The 18180-nt window shown below is 34.2% G+C and overlaps 1 protein-coding gene across 1 annotated transcript in view; it reads right to left on the bottom strand.

Annotated features, from left to right (window-relative positions):
- Nucleotides 1–18180, bottom strand: part of LOC145669022 (sodium-coupled monocarboxylate transporter 1-like) — a 130010-nt gene that overhangs the window by 9947 nt on the left and 101883 nt on the right. Inside the window, 7 exon segments of the mRNA XM_081737361.1 lie at nucleotides 5373–5563; nucleotides 7962–8048; nucleotides 9004–9187; nucleotides 12045–12154; nucleotides 12918–13026; nucleotides 16014–16154; nucleotides 16327–16481. Of these exon segments, the coding sequence (XP_081593487.1) occupies nucleotides 5373–5563; nucleotides 7962–8048; nucleotides 9004–9187; nucleotides 12045–12154; nucleotides 12918–13026; nucleotides 16014–16154; nucleotides 16327–16481 (977 nt within the window).

Here is an 18180-nt window from a genome sequence, read left to right as displayed (position 1 = left end):
CAAAATCAACTAACCTATCGTATTTTAAACTCTGTTCAGATACTTTCTCTAGTTAAGAGCCATGCTAATCTAAAGGATACTCTTTTCCTGCACGATATTGGTCTATTTTATACGGTATCTTCAGTTTTCCTTATAAACTTCAATTTTGATTCCTGGAACATTGATCTAATGTTAAAGACACCTGTAGTTACTCCTGACAAAATTTCCCAGCGTTTTATGATTCACAACCTAGGTATTTTAATGACAAACAAGATTGTCAGGTATTCGTTGCCTAAAGAGGCCTACTTGTCAGATAATCATTTTGTAGAAATTGACAATCAACAGTGTGTTTGGAAGAAATTTCTATACTTTTGCGAAACCTCAGGTTTAAACACCAATAATCGATCAAAATGTCTTACGGACATGTATTTTAATCAGAATTTAACCTTTTGCAACCTAGAAATTGTTCCTTCTGATGCAAAATTTGTTCATTTATATACGCCAGCTGGCTTACTTTTTTCTTCGTTAGTACCAGGTCATATAACTTCTAGAACTTCCCATAAGATTTACATACTACCCCTATTAAATATGGAATTAACCTGACTCAATTTATAGTATATGACAATTTTGAAACAGTGCTTATTCAAAATATGGTTTTACCCACTCGGAAAACGATAAATATGGAACATGAATATATGAACATTGATTTAAATTTTTCTCTCCCTCATCTAAATTTTTCTGCGTCTATCAAAACACTTACTGAGTTAGATATGAAATTACAGAAATTGAAAATTAACCATACTGAGTTTGTTCTTAAGCGATTTAATAACTTACATACTACTTATTTTATTGTGATCCCAATATTAGTCGTAATTTTGAGTTTGGCAACGCTCATTCAATGTTTCTTGATATGTAATTTGAGACGTGAAGTCCGTTCTGCACAACCCAGGGAATCTTAAGTTTTTTTCTCTCTTTCTTTATGTATAAGCAGAATCGTTACATGCATTATTTTGTGTCTATGTTTGTTTGGATCTATGACTCACAGTTGTTTGAATCGGAATTTGCTTCTGTTGTTTGGTTTCTGTTTTATCATAGCGTTCCCGGGATGATTTTGTTTTACAGGACCATACAGTGTTGTTTGTGTCGTGACAGATTGATTTGTCAGGTTATTGACGTTTTAGTTTATCTGTCCTTGGTGTCTGAAGTCAAATTCCACCTTATGTTAAATGAGTCAAGTTATTGTTTTTTTTTTCAACACAAAAAGGAAGAAGGGAGTTTGTGAAGTTTATTTTCCATGATGCGTCCATTTTCGGACAAGAGAAATATTTGAGTTTTGTTGAGTAATTTTCCTTTGTGTTGAAGTGTCGCAATACCTTTTTACGATACCTTATTTGAGTGGGCGCGTTTTGCCCAGCTATTTTTGGGATAATAGCAGTCTTGAAAGATGCATATTTCACCCTAGAATTTCTGCTTTTGATTTAGCCCTGAAGATTTAGGAGATACTAGACTTAGCCATTAAGCGATAGAAAATGTTCACTTTTCATGCTTATTTAGACATTTGTTTTTTTTTTTTTAGGTACTTCTGGCTTTTTGCTCCTGTTTTTTAACAGTGAGAGCGGAAGAAACCTTCTCACTTCGTGACAGCGTCTGGGTTGTTGTCCACGTGCTCGAGATATCTTTATTATCTATTGGAATTCTTTTACTCTATAAATTATACAAACGGCATTCTAATGCCCGATTCCGTCGTAATGCTAGTGATAAGCAATGTGTACCCTTATTTACAGTGACATCTGTTTCGGAATCTCGCCCCGTCATCAATAACACACGAGATTCTACAAAAACTCATTTCTTACGTAATTATCTCACTTATTTGTAGTTTTGCCGCTAGTTGCCTACCAAGTATTTTGGGTAGAACGGATACGTTTCATCAATTTAAGTAAACTTCAACTGGGATCACAATTATTTTTGATTCTGAGTATACCTACCCCCCCCCTCAACAATGAAACTTAGCGTACGTACATTTCAAACATACAATTGGTTTATTACATTAATTTCTCTTTCTTCGGTCCCCCTTTTGTGCCCCCGACCCCCCCCCCCATGTTACTTGAATAATCATAATATTTTTTTAGCCGAGTGCTAGGCGGCATAACCCGGCCCCGTTCCTGTTTCTGAGAAGATTAGCGGAAACAGGAAATGGTTTCAGCCTTATGATTATTCTGGTCCCACCCCCATACACCCTCCCTCCCTCCAAAATTGCTTTGTGTTGATTCTGTATTGTTTGGTATTATTTGGTCGTTGGGCACCAATTACAAGTCATATTAATGCTTAATTTTTGTTTTTGTTTTGTTCTCCCTCTACTTCTCTTCCCCCGTACGTTTACTTTTTGTTTATCTACTGTACTAAGATTAGCCTTGCACTTTCGTCCACCTACTTTTTTATTTTTATTTTTATTTCCTTACCACAACTACAATTCTGTAACCCTTTTCTTGCTTTTTCCTCCCTCATTCTCATTCTACTCAGTCTCAGTTCTTTCCAGTCAATTTTATGCTATTTTAATTTTATACCTAAAACCTGTTTCTTTCCCCTTCCCATGCCTTCATTAAGCAGTGAATGAAGAAGAGGTTACCATTCATCGTAGACCTTCAAGAGGCCACCACTCCCCTCCAGGAACACTACATCGAGTACCTTTGGATTGATTGTAGATCACTGTTTTACTTTTCCAGCAAGATGCAGCGCTTTTTTATATTGATAGAAGCTTCGGATAGACCGTTACGAGGATAGCGTCTCCTGACGCCATATTGAACTTTTCATCAGAGACTGATTTTCGTGCCTGATATATACCACTTTTAAGCTGCAATTAACACTTCATACTTCCCCCTCCCCCTAATTTTTTATACCTTTATTGTCCTCTTCATGCCGGTTCGCTGCCACCTTCGTCCATCAACACTAATAAACAATCTTTTCTCTGGACACATTTCTGCTTTTTTCTTCATGCCGGCTGGTGATGGCACTTGTTCAGACTACAGCACCGTCTAGTGGAAGCTTTTGGAACCTCCACCTACTAGGCCAGTTGCATCCCAGGAACTCAAAGTACTACTGACCGATATACTTCAAGGGCACTCGAGATTATAAGCAATTCCACGTGCTTTTGTGTTTACATGGACATGTGCTTCAATGAACGCTTCTTTATACGTCAAGTGAACGTTTATTGTGTTTACAAATATATATATATATATATATATATATATATATATATATATATATATATATATATATATATATATATATATATATATATATGGATATGTGTGTTTCTGTTTTCCTTTTTTTTACGCACAAGACAAAGAAAGAAAAGTGCAGTATATGAAGAATCTGAAATATTGAATCATTAACACTTTTTTTCTTTTCTGTGTTGTTTTTTTATTTTATTTTGGTGTTTTTTTTTTCTTCGGTGATAAGTATATATACACACGGTTATCAATTTAGTGGTGCGTATTATTCAATGAACGATGATATAAAATAAACTTTTTTTATATATATATCTTCAGTTCCAGACGGGGGAGTGTAAAGGAATCAATGTGTCTTTGCTTCGATTCACAAAGACTGTTATTAATAATGCATTGAGTTATGCAGAAAATGATGTTGGTGACAGGTTTCTATTAATTTTATTTGTGTTTTGTGGAGTTTCTGTGTAGAGTGCTTGCGTAAAGTAGAGTAAAGAAAATCGTAGACTCGCAGGGAAACAGCTATTGCATCAACATTGTGCATTGGAAAGTCATGGTTTATCCCTGGGAAGTTCATTCTCTTCAGCGTAAAATAAGCTTTCTGGAGGTGCTATGTATTGGGGTCCTTGAACAGGGAAAATTTGGGGAATTTCAGGAAAATTCCCTCTAGAAATCTCTCGCGTCAACTTTGGACCCTTATGGAGTGGCACCATGTAAAAGCACAAAATCTAAAAGTATCTCAAATAATACCTAGGTAGTACACGGGACAAGAAATATGTGTACCAAATGTTGTATTCATAGACGGAATATTTGTGAGGGGAAATCGTGCATTGGTATACAAGGTTTTTCCTCATATTTATCCCATTCATCAATACAAAACTTGGTACACGCATTTTCTATTCCCTATAGTATTTTTCAAAATACATTTATATTATGTGCTTTTACAAGAGGACATTCCAGAGGGGTCCGAAGTTGATGGGAGGGGATTTCTAGAGGGAATTTTACGACATTCTCCCAATTTTGCCTGTTCAAGTAAGTTCTAAGCCCAAACATATATCAGAAAACTTGTTTTATGCTAAAGAGAATGAACTTCCACGACTTTCCAATGAACAGTGTTGATTCAATAGCTATTTCACTGCGACTCTACTAACAGGGTTAGTGGGCCCCAGGGACTTACTGTATTGTCCACGACACCCAATGTTTTGTGCATAGATATATCTTTGTTGTGTTTATCGAATGGACTAGGTTTTTGATTCGAATCTCCGGGTGGCAGGTTCATGTCCGTTTCTTGTTAGTAGATTTAGGTTGTCTCTGAGGTGTTTAACTGCAAATTACTTTTGGACATGGAGTTTGAATAATTGTAAAACTACCTGTAATCTTAGTCCGATATTGCAGCACCTCCCAAGGACAATAAGAATAGATATCAGTTATATTGAATGAATTCACGTCAGACTAAGCGCCAGTTTAACATGTGTACTTGTTTATCGTTTCGAGTGTAGCTTTCAGATCCTTCATGGTAATTACCATATTGTGTTAGAAAAAGCTAGCAAATGGAGGGTATATTAAGATATACGCCATGCATCTACCTCCTATTGTACAGCTACAACGTTTATTATCTTGTTGTTTTAACCTTCCTTATATGAGAGAGTGTGTCCAAAAATTTTAAATAAATGTAAACAAGAACCTAACAGAAAGTATTGCTGCTCAATTTATGGTTAGCAAAACAGTGTTCAGCTCAGGTATTAGGAAAAGTCAAAAGAATATATAGTATTTAAGTCTCCAACCTATATGCCTTTCCAGAAGTTATCATAGAAAAGCAATTAATAGCATATAATAAAATCACTGGGGTGATACTGCAGTAGCATGCTCTAATGAGACTTTTAGTAACAGTAACAAGACGATATGTTATAATTCGATTTATTAAGTCTATTTCACCCAACCAATCTGGAAGCTCAAGAAAACTAAGTTTGTATCACTTGCTTTCGATATCATGACAGACTGTAACATTTCAGTAAATGGGTATTGTAAACTACTCATCTTCCTACCTTAAGGATACTTCGTAATATCAGTGTTAATTATATTCTATAAGTTATGTGGATTAGAGACATAAAGTAAAGCTGAATCTTTAATCAACGGTTGATAACAGGTCAAACAAACATTTTCACTCACATGATCTGCTCTGTAATTAACGGAGGACTGGTGATGGAAATATTAGCCAATTGTAAAACTTCTGGTGCACATCCTTCCACTGAGGTAGGCTTTTTTGGAAATATTATCTGCTTTGAGGCTACAGCTGCTTGTGTACCTAGAGAAGTCCATGCTACCAAGATCATAGCAATAATACCCCCGAGCAGTGCTCCCTGTAAAAGAACATGAATTTGACACACGTTACACACTCTCTTATTGTGTTATTGATACCATGTTATTCACAGAAATGTATAATGTTGTTAGATTATTTTTAAAATGTATTCAGTTATTTTGTGCTAACGATACATAATGCTAAATTAAACAAAAGCTGTATTTGCTAGCGAAAAACTCGTGAATGGATGTATTGATAACTATAGTATTTGTCAATACCTACTTTACAGAACCAAATGAAATAAACACACTTCCCTTCTTTACAATCTCAGTTTATAATTAGAAAAATCTTCCTAAATTTATGATAATATTGTCCTGAAGCTGCAAAGGTAAAGAAACTACTCTACTTTACCATGTCTAAGTTTTATATAAGTTTCATAGTGAAACACAATTTTATGTAATTATATATATAAATAATGTGATAATGGCTCTGCCTTGATTTCCACTCAATACATCTGCCTGCTTGTAAAAATATACAAGAGCTACCTCACAAATTTATTATGAATGTGATTAATATTTGTGGTGTTGTAAAACTATAATGCACCGCCACGTTTCAAACATTCATCCTTCAACTAAAATTACTATTAGTTGAAGTTTCAAACAAAGCCATATACAGTATATCGCAATTGATTTCATTATGGTTGGAATAAATTTCTATCGTAAACCTGATCATTATAATGTCTTTAATCACGAATGAGCATTGGTGTATATATTGATCCATTATAGATTTACTTCCACCCTTTGAGCAATAGTAAGATGTTACCACGTGCATTTAGCGATCCCAGTAATACGTAACAACTGGTGTTGGCAGTCAGTCAGTCAAAAGGTAAACTCAAATATTTATGTGTGTTGAGAAATTTCAGATAGTTTGCTGGTAAAGGTTTGTTTGATCGTGTACACAGCTGCACAAACATGCTATCCTAATGTGAGTGTGTTAAGACCAGTATCAACAAGGGAGAAGTTGTCACATCGCCAAGAAAAATGTAGTGAAGAATAAATGGCAATTTTGAAAGTTAATATACGACTGCAGGCTCATACAACATGCACGATTTAACGGTTGACTACGCAATACAACCATAGTCAAATCAAAACCACATCATCTATGATTACCATAATTCTTAGCATCATTAAATTCATCTTCCTCGATCTTATCCAGTGTGCATGAAAACTTACCTCAATCATGTAATTTTGTTCAGCACAATTACATACTGTCTCTGCTCCTCGAAAAACCGCTATGTGACATTTTTGCCCAAAATGAGTTGTGCCATGCAAATTAACCTGAAAGCTGTCATTCAGCGCTCCGTAAAATGTGATAAGTGAATATTCAACTTTTTCGCTACAACAATAAAAAATAATAGATTGATATTAAAGGCTTCAAGTTCTCATAACGTATGTATTGATCCTCTATGTGCTTATAAAGGCGCAAAAGATAAACCGTAAACACAAAAATAGTTTGAAGCAAGCTAAAACAATGTCCAGTGCATAATATACGCAGAACCAATTTTAGTATAGTTTTCAAGTGTTTCCGTGTATATTTGACAAAATGTTAAGTTTCTAATGTTTTTTGCTTCTCCTGAAAAGTTGTGGTTTTAACAACATAGCGGTTCTTCAAGGCACAGCGATTGATTGTTATGTTAAGCCACTGTGTATAAAATTTATTATCTTGTAGCTATGAACTAGACTACTTTCCAAAATATACTACTTGTGGGGTTTGAGCTTTATTATTTTTAAATAAATTCAATACTGATAGTTTATGTAATAGAAAAAGTGGCCAAGGATGTGGCATATACCAATCCATAGATCTCATGAACCTGAAGAAAATGATATGTTTGAGTGTCAATTCTCAAGTGTTGTTATCGAGAAAACCAGTTCTCTATCACGCTAGAAGTCTGTCCTTCGTCTCCAATAACAAGACTTTTTGTTTATCAAGAGATTGTTTGCTTATTTATTGACTATAAATGTGAACAATTTAGACTTTTAACTAGCATATTGTTTCCTTTGCTGTTTTCTTATGTCAATGTTGATACAAATAATCGTAATAGTGATACAGGAAGTTCTAACACCGACACACATACTTCTTATAAGAAAAAGTGTTCGTTCGTTTGTTGTTTTAGCGTCCCTTTTTCAGCTCTAAAGTTATATGAGATGTACGCCTACAGTTTAAGGTGGAATCTAAACCATCGTAATATGCTTAATATAAATTCCCACCGGTTATACCTAAACATCGAAGATGTTTGCACTAGTCATCAGATTATCGAGGAGATAGGAGATCTATGAGGAAAAAGTATAAGAGATCTTTATGAAAGCATTTTACATCCTACTTGCAATTTCTGTTGTACTTGTGTACACACTTAAGAAAAATTAGTTTTATTAACACTTTACTGTCTGCAGTATACCTACCAATTCATTTGCCCAAGGGAAGAACATTCCTAACGAGAACAATCCTAGCAAAGCACCTGCTGTTATTCCTGATAAACTCTTCGATAACTAGAAAAGAAAAAATGCTTCTATTACCTGTGAAACTAATCTATGCTAAATATAAAAATACGAATTTAATCCATACTACATACAGAGTGGCCCAAAAGTAGATGTACAACCTCGTACTGATCTGCATATGGCGATATTTTTACACAGCATCTTTTTGAATTTACTACCATTTTCAACATCTTATTTAGACAAGACAGACTTTTGAGTTGTCTCACATTTCTATTGGAAAAACAGATAAAGCTATGTCAGGCATTCAATAACAACGTTTTCCTTTTTAAAATTTGCGAAGAATCCTTAATGGTACGATATTCACAACTAATATGAAGTATTGTTTATCAGTGATTTAATTTATACGTTGAATAAATAAATAACTATTATGTTGTAATTGAGAAATCTTTGCCAAACAAATTATAAATATCGAAATTCAACGCTCTGAATTAGAAGGGAAGATAAGAAGCAGCTGCATTTTCCATTTTACGAACACTATACTCGTTTTACGAAATATTGTATGATCAAATGGAATGCTAGACCGAAATATACTATGGAAATATAAAAGCCTGAATATTCATATATTATATTTGGTAATACCAGCTAGCAAACACAGTCAAAAGAATTCTTAGGATAAATAACATTTAGAATACTAGAAAAGTTGTATGAAGGATATGAGAAACTAATATGAATCACATGTTTACTTTCAAAATTCTTTGGATTCCAAATTCCTTTTTATTTCCAATGATGCTATTTAATATTTTCCCCTCAATATTAAGAAATGAAAGAATGTAAAGAAATTACAACTAAAGTTTTAACAACTAGGAAGAGTGGGGAGGTAGAATAATCACAATGACGTATGGCTATCTAGATAATAAGACAAATTCATATTACGGATATGAAAATAATGATCACCTAAAATTAACAGAAGAAGGATTTCTCCATTTTACTTTAGATGTGTTTGTACCTGTAAAACAAATCCTAGTTTTTCTACAACAAATACCGCAGCTACGCATATTCCTCCAATAATGACTACGATCACTTTCATAATGAAACTAGCCGTGGCTTCTGAGATGTTCCTCCTCAATGCTGGCCTCACAAAATCCTCCATGATCACTCCTGTCATTGAATTCAATCCTGTAGACATTGTGCTGAGAAAATAAAATCGAAATAACCTATTCAAATGACAATTGCTAAATCATCAATTTACTGTACTTACTTTACACAAGAACTGAAACATTATCAACCTTATGACTTTGGGACTTTTCCTCATATTACTGACTTAAACATGTTGTTTCATAGCAACTTTTACGTAGGACATAGAAACTAATTTCTAAAGCATATACTTAACTAAACCATAGAGTCCTATAAACAATTTTTTTAAAGTATGACCAATTACAAGTTAATTATTGTTGTTCGATTAGAGGCAGAGACATATTATGACCAATTTTGAGTAATATGTATCCAAGTCAAAATATATAAGAAAGAAAAATATAGAATAAAACAGAAGCTAATCACACCAAGGATACTACAAAATGAACTAAATTCCGTAATCAAAGGCAAGTACAATCATATCTTGGACGACTATTACGTGTTGGTGATTGCAATACATCAAAGTAAAGTCACATGTATAATGTTTAACTCAGAGAGGTGAAAAGAAAATTACTGATTCAGAACATTTTATATTACAATTGAGAGACTTCAATATATATGTACACATAGAATAAAATGAAATAAATTTTAATTTTAGTTTTCAAACGGGCACTTTTGAAATGTTCAAAAAGATTTACATAAACCCATTAACACACACGACACAAGAGAGTCCGAACAGTGAAATAACTGCAAGAAATACTGTATTGTTGTAATGCACTGCCTTTACAACAGGCAACAAAATGGTGCTTCAACAACTAAGACTCACAATTATTAAATGATGAAGCATGGTTAAATACAACACTTTATGCAGAATAGCATAATACATCTAGTTTTATAAATGTTTCCAATGGCGGAAGACTGCTACACTTTTCCTTGAATCACCAGGTGGTATGTCGCGACGAAAATATAAGTGATCCGTTGTTTATGACAACTGAATAACGAAACTACAAAAAAAAAAAAAAGAGGTCCTTAAGATAATACCAGGAAAGATAAATTGTGTTGCAGAAAATGATATTTCATACGTTTGAATAATCTTGAGTAAAATAGTGCAGTAAAAGAAGTGTTTGAGAACATGTCCATACAACTTTCCACATTCATTAAACTCAGTTTGTAAATATTTTGACTACTAAATTATGTTGATGTTGCAATAAAGAAATTAAGCATATGTTTTAACTACGAAAAAGCTGTGTCTATGCCAAAATACTTTGATGTGTTTCTAAGTTCGCTCCCAAATAAGAGTTTTTTTGTGCTGTACCAAAGAACTGCTACCTACATATATTATGCAACTAGTATTTCTTGCCTACACATATTATTAACGAGTACTATAAAACTGGAAAAGTTATAGGAAGATGCCTTATGTTCTACAATTGGACTATTGTGATTGAAATGTTCGAATGATTTGTCACATTAAAAGGTTAACGCTCTACATGGTTAGTCAAACTAATATTCGGCTTTAGGAAGACGATTTTGACATCGCTCAATCAACAATTTTACTTTATGATATAACAAGACCGGGGTCTATGATGAAAAGAAGTAGTTGTTGTCGTCGACTAAGCTTTTAATTACCAACAAATTGTAGAGATGATGAAGGAAGTGATAATCTGTGGGAAAGAGATGAGAAGAAAAATACAGAGAGGATGACTTATTAAGAGTCTGCATTGTCCTTGGGGTGTGCAACATTAGAATTCTATATCCATTGAATATTTCTGTTTTCTTGTGAAAAAGTTTATGGAACGTTAAAGTTAGCGCTAGAACGGTCTACAATAATGGTTTCACCTCGACAAAAAAAGACGTGATAAATCATCTCCACGGTGCCTGCAACAACGACATCTGTGAGTAAGAGGTTTCTCAGGAAACCATTTTGGTCGTTAATCACGATCCAGCTATTGTCTTCATGGTTTTTGAATATCCTAATACATCATTTCTTCTATTAAAAGTGACAACTCAAAGCATTAATCCTTCCCGATTCTACTGTGCAGAAAAAACTTCACATCTTCAGACGGCGATTCCTTTTCGTTGGTGTCAGTTCAGGTGGCACCCGTGAATTCAACGTTTAACCTTATTGATTACGTAGAACCAGCAAAATACAGAGCGATATAAGAGGCTCCAGGGATCAAATTTCAGTATTGTGTCATCTGCACGAAATTTCACAAACGAACGGCGTATGGTGCATTCATTCAGCTTCTCTAGCACAAATACAGTTTTGATACCTTTTGCAGCTTGGTGTGAATTAGTGGAGAAAATCCCTCTCAGTTGAATGTTCTATATGGTGTACTTTCGTATACTCTGTTCAGTATCACGTTCACAGACTGGGCACCCTATCTTATTTCATACATATGTGGAGTTTTTAAAGATGTATAAGTTACTACAATCAATGTATTTTTTACGTTTCAACAAACCATAAAACCGGTCATTTCAGTCTCTCGAAAGTAATAAACAGAAGCACACACTCCTTCTGTGATTAATGTAAAATGGCAGAATTTAATACCGCTTTTACTTATTTCTGACAGAGTAGTAATTCTTTTCGATAAATTTATTAATAATATCTGAAATATAAAACTTTGTGTTGCGGTTATGTTGTGACTCATTTAGCTGACGTCTCATTATTTCAATTATACAGGTATATGTATATAATGTAATTGTATCTTGAATCATAATTCTACCCTAAGCGCATGAAACTATCTACTTCAGTACTGTGGAAATATAGCTCTTTCTCACTGTATAGTTTGTAATAAAGTGTACATGCTTGCATTTTCTTTAACATTTCTTACCTTTAGCTAACTAGAAGTATGTTCATTTGGAGCTGAAACTTATAAACAGTCAGCAACAAGCCAAACATAAATACTCAAGTCTTACCTTAGTGCTGCACTGAAGATCCCTGCAATAAGCATTCCTGGGAGTCCAGGAATTGATCTGGCGATGTCCATCACAAAATACGGTAACAACTGATCGGATTTTCTTATAGCCTGTTTAAAACAATACAGCATAAGTTATCGCAGAAGAACAGAAAATCAAATAGAAAATCGTATGAATTTCGAGATACAAAATGTAAAAAATGAAATGAAATCTTTAAGTTTTTGGTCCCACGCTTATGTCAGTTAGAATAAAGGAGACGGTGTTTATGAGAAATGAATGAAATAGTGGAATGCAGAAAGTGGGAGAAAACGGTAGAACTTCGAAAAAACTCAAGTGCACGGTGATTGTCCACCACAAAGTCCGCAGGCGCGAACTGGGATCGAACCAGGGACCTCAAGCATCGGAGGTGAACGCTCTAATACTGAACCACCGCCCCAACAAGATACAATATATGATCATTAATTCTGTACTACTGAACTTTTAATTTTGTATTTCATTTTCATAGGAATACCAAACCGACCTATAAATAATTTAAAAATTCCCATAATATCTGAGCTTTCATTCCTTAATTAGCTACATTTTTCATATTATTCTAGCTAAGTGATTCTATAGATTGCGTTGACATCCCTTCATAACAAATTAACGTTAATTTCTAGACAAAAGTAGTAAGCAACCACCTAACACAGGTGATCAATATGGAAACATATGAAGACAAGAAGGGGATATTATGCGCTAAATTTGAATGTGTACTTGATGATATGCGTAAAGTAACTGACGTAGATAACAAACTTAATATTGTATGAAAACATAACAAAATGCTATATTTAAAGAATTGATTTAATTTGCAAGTGTTATTGTATGGTATGCACATACCTTTCTCATGAGCGGATCACAATCATGATACGTCGCATATATCAGAAGTCCAGTATAGCAACTGATAGACACAATTGCAAGAATTCCAATGGCAAGGTTCAGCACTACTCTGAAATTTAAGTGGCAATTAGAAATTTTAAAATTTATGCATTATTAGTGTTCAACATTTAGGAAGTAAACAGTGTTGTCAATTGTCTACACATATTTGTATTATATGCATATAATTTAAAATAAACATAGATAAATTCACACTAAAATAAAATTGCTGAGCACTGCAACGTTTATTATAAAACAATAAATGTGTCATAGTTTCGTCAACTAACCTCAAATATCGGCTTCCATCTGACAGTGTCTGATGAAGATAATATGTTCAGTTAGTTGGCGGAACTGTCACACATTTATTATTTCTAAAGAAACGTTGCTTTGTTCACAAATTTATAGTTTAGTGTAAGTAATTCAATATAGCAAAGCTAGTATGAATCAGTTAATTAATAGATAAATTGTTTCAGGATAGAATATAAGTGTTCCATTTCCATATTTAAAGTGCTATAATAACTGAACTTAGAAACATAAGTTCACTATTTGTTCTATATACTTAAGAAATCATCAGCTATATTTGTTTGTTTTAGTAATATCAGTTGATAAGACAAACTACATGTTTTTAATAGTATTTTAAAGTAATTGAAACGAACAACCTTATCTCCGAGGATTCCCGTCACTTTGTCCCAGAATTGGCCTTATTAGATGTTCAACCAGTGGCGTAATTAAGGGGAAATAAACGAGGCTTGTATCTAAGATGCCAGATTGAGACCCCATAACTGGCCAAATATTTATTTTCACTATAAGGCAAGGAAATCATTTTTTTAGCGAAGTAAGATCGTAAAAATACATCATAAACTTAACAGGACAACAACGACTCACCAACCTCAGGATCATATACATAGAACAAAAGTTAGTTTCAAAGCTATCTTTTGATGCCATTGTAAAATAAACTTTGCAACCAAAAGAGTCCTCAAAGTTAAGTTTTATTTCCAGCTTTTTGTGTTTTCATTTAACTTACATCCATTTAAGAAATTTGCAAAATGTCTAAGTATAATACCGCGACAACTGCTTGATTGTTTGGCATAATTAAATATTCTATTCTAAATCAACAGACTGTTGATTCATTCTACACATATGCACATCATGATATAACTCCGAAAACATTGTGATTTGCGGTTATCATAATAAGAATATATCAAGCGTGCTACTCCCAGATTACTTTACAATCAACTACTAATTAGTTTGGTGTTTTATCTTGTACTAAAAATGAAATTCTATATTGGAATTTTGAAATGAAGCCTTACCACTTGAAGAAACAATGGAATAGGAGAATTACTGTTTGATGCCAATATCAAGTATAGTAGGGAAGCGTTTTGGTTTGGTTCGTCAGGGGGGCAAGGCACTAAGGGGTGTTCTTACCCCGGGTGACAACTACCTTAGTTGCGTTGCTGTGTTTAACATATTCTATAGATCTCGTATCAGCCTCACGCAATTTGTCGTGTCTGTTAAAATAATGACTCTGCATTCTCTGATCGAAATATCACACGGCTCTATCACTCCAGGATCGACGATAGTTTTCTTGCTTGACAATGGGATACTCGGCAATACAGAGACTAGCATATTGCCACTGGTGGTGTAAAATGAACCCTTGCTTTCGTATGAACAAAAAAGAATGGATGAATCATCTATACCTCTCTACCTAAGACAGTTCTGCATTCACACAATATAACCATCGCATTTAGTGGAACTGAAAAATTGAATGCTTGAATTATGTATGACTAAACAACGACACGGTCATTTATATTTTGCAGGTTAAAAGACAAAGAATTGACTACAAAATTCAGGTGCGCCTTATACTCGAAATCAATATTAAAATGTCCAGTATTTGATTTAAAATTTCCACCAGTCTTTAAAATGACCATATATTCGATGTCACGGGAAAACCATTTCTATCTGGCAACATTGGATTCAACTGGAAGCTCCAATGCACCGATGCGACGATCTTCAAGGACTTTAAAGGTCAGTTCGATTTTATACACTAAGATCCTTTTAGCCTGGCTTTGCAATCTAATAATAAAAAATGGTAAATAATTTACAGTAATTTTTAAAAAGCAAATTGCTTAAAAATTAAGATCTGTCTTATAGTCCGTAAAGCACTAATGTTCAAAAAATGTACCGTATCAAGAACACAATCGAACTACAACGACCAACTCGGCCACACGACGCGGAGTTTTCTTTTACCACAATAATGTCCGCCCTAGGTCAGTGACCCAATCTCCTATTTCATTCAAGAAGAATAGGTATCTCGAAACGTGAAAGAATTCTGCCATCTTGACCTTGGCATGCTAATTGATCACTGACAAGAACACGTTGGAAGTAGCACATTTTCACCCAATCGTTAGCAATAGAGGATAATATATTGTTGACATACTTTTAAGGTTAAAACTCTACAAACTTATCTGACAACTTTTTGTACAGTCACGTCTAAAATGATTGTCGCATGTCTATAACTATGTTGTAAGAATATAATTTGATAAAGATTTCGCCCGGTATTTCTTATAATGTTAGTATGTATATAATCGGCAAAGACATGTATGTGGTAAATTTCACGTCAAAGAGCAGCAAATACGAACAATATTACGAGAAAACCTTCCCTGTCAGTTCAGCAACATTTTGTTTTACTCACTCTAATTTTCGTATTTATAATTCTTTTCATATAAAATTTATCACAAAAATACGTTTCCCTATTATAACAGAGTAAAAGTATTAAAAGTACCGTGCAAAATCATTATCAAATTATATTCCTACAAGAGAGTTATAGACATGATGTGACAATTATTTTGGACATGACTCAACATTTGAAGCTTTCTTCTTATGTTGTCTTGCAACAACCACATAAATAGAATATTTTAGTTAAATTCTTAGTTACAATTTAAAACCATGGCGTTATAGGTCTTTGTATAAACATAACATTATAATTAAATTCTGAGTTACAAGTTAAAACTATTTCGTTATAGGTCTTTCTGTTAACATAGCATGATAATTAATACTCACATTTTGGCCTTTGTATAAGTGCGCATTGCAAGACATCTCTGAACCATGACCTGATTGACAGCAAAAGCGGCTAACAAGTTGAAATAGTTTCCCACGCACACTGTCCAAAATGTATGGCGAATTGTTGGGTCAGGATTGAAGCTATAAATTATTAAAAAAACCAAATAGTCAATTCTCCAAATAGTCAATTTTATAATTAGAAATATATATACGACAAATACCAAGAAAACATTAAAATAATATTTTAACTATAGAATAGGAACGTTTTCAGCATATACTGAAACCACTCATGAAGAAAATTTTATCCACCTACTTAAAAAGTTCAATCCTTCCACTTTCTTGACATCTTTGGAAAACAACCTGTGGCCCTCCAACTGCAATGGTTCCCAATACTGCAACAACAATTATACCTCCAAACATAACAACTGTCTGAAGGGTATCAGTCCACACCACAGCTTTCAAACCTCCCTGGAGAATAAATATATAAACTCTGAATATTCCATAAAGAAGTCTATGAGAAGATTTTAAGGTAAAAAAATAAGTTATTTCTATATCAACTTTTTAAGTTCAACACCGTTGTTCACATGAAAATGTACAGTCTATTTCAAACTTTTAGTTTGGAATTAGTTAGTTTAGAAAATAGCCTTTTTGCACTATTTAGATCTCGGTGTACCTGCAAATAGTTAACGAAAACTGCTTATACCCTTCAGTATCATTGTATGAATAATGACATTTTTTGAACTAACTTTAAAAATGTTTGGCAAATGAACTTATGTGTGTATCTTCTCATTGTAACAGTTAGGAAGAAATCAACTCTCATTTCACACATAAACATTATTCTAGCTTCTCTTGCCTTCCAAAACGTGCTAAATATAAATATCTTATAGTACTGCTATGTCCATCTGTCACTTCGTCATCCATCTGTGTGTTTGTTCACAGCTAAAAGTCTATCATATAGTAAGAAACTGTTCTAATATATGGCTTCAGTGTTTCAAGAATAGGTAACATTTAAATCAGAATTAAAGCTATCCTGGCGGCGAATATTATAGAGATGTTCTCGGTATATCAACCAGGTGAAGCCCGACGATAGAGCCGACGTTTCAAGAACTGACATCGTTCTCGTCTTCAGGGGCATTTTACTGAGAGTTCGTGTGTACTATATATAGGAGAGGTAAGGAGGAGGCTTAAGGATCCGTTTCTCTGGATGGTCTATAGCTTGACGCTGGATAGTCTTCTTCATATATGCTTTCTTTATGACTGGTGTCCGTGTCTGGCCGAGTTGAAATCCTGTATCCCTATTGATATTGATGGGTTCTTGTAGTATGGCAAGAGATTCTTCAATTATCCTATCCCAGTGGTTTCAGCTCTTTGAAATAATTTTAGTGTCTGAAAACAAAATCCTATGTTATTCCGCTATACAGTGTTCCGCCAGGGCGTATTTCTCAGGATAAATCAGCTTGGTATATCTATAATGCTCCTTGCATCGATGTTCTTTTGTTCGTCCTGTTTGTCTTATGTAAGTTTTCCTTCATTTGCGAAAAACGAAGTATACTCCTAGAGTTTAAGACCCAAATCGTCTCTAACTGGACGGAGTAGGTTTCTGATATTAGATCGTACCCTACACTGGGAAACTATCTGGAGAAAGTGAAAGAATCATGAAGAGGCACAACATCAAAATCACACACACCGCCATCAAATATCAGAAACCTACTCCGTAAATTTAAAGACGATTTGGGTCTTAAAACACCAGTATTATACTGCCTTTCCTACGAATGCGGGAAAACTTACGTAGGACAAACAGGACGAAGAATAGAACATCGAAGTTTTATAGCCTACGTGACGGGCTAATATGGCCATAGCTTTCGAACGTCCAGAGGTATAATTCCTAATCCTAATCCCATAGTGTACAACACTTTCTCGAAAGAAGACTGATATCACTCTGACCTGCACGGTGGCCAGATATATCATCATCAAATATGTAAGCTATAAGGTTGATCGGTATAACATTCTGCAAGATGCTGCAGCAGTGAGTGTAGATGTCTTATGAACTTGCATGTAAGTAAGTGCTCTCTCGGATACATATTCAACACCTTGCCAACACCTCAGATGCAATATCGTGGTTTATGGTACAATAGTTCTGAAATTGTAAGTATTCCTATATTATGTA

This window comes from Thermobia domestica, chromosome 13 (assembly GCF_964235325.1).
Source record: "Thermobia domestica chromosome 13, izTheDome1.hap1.1, whole genome shotgun sequence".
Lineage (NCBI taxonomy): Eukaryota > Metazoa > Arthropoda > Insecta > Zygentoma > Lepismatidae > Thermobia > Thermobia domestica.
The sequence above is the reverse complement of the archived record's forward strand: the minus strand, read 5'-3'. Positions and strand labels throughout refer to the sequence as shown.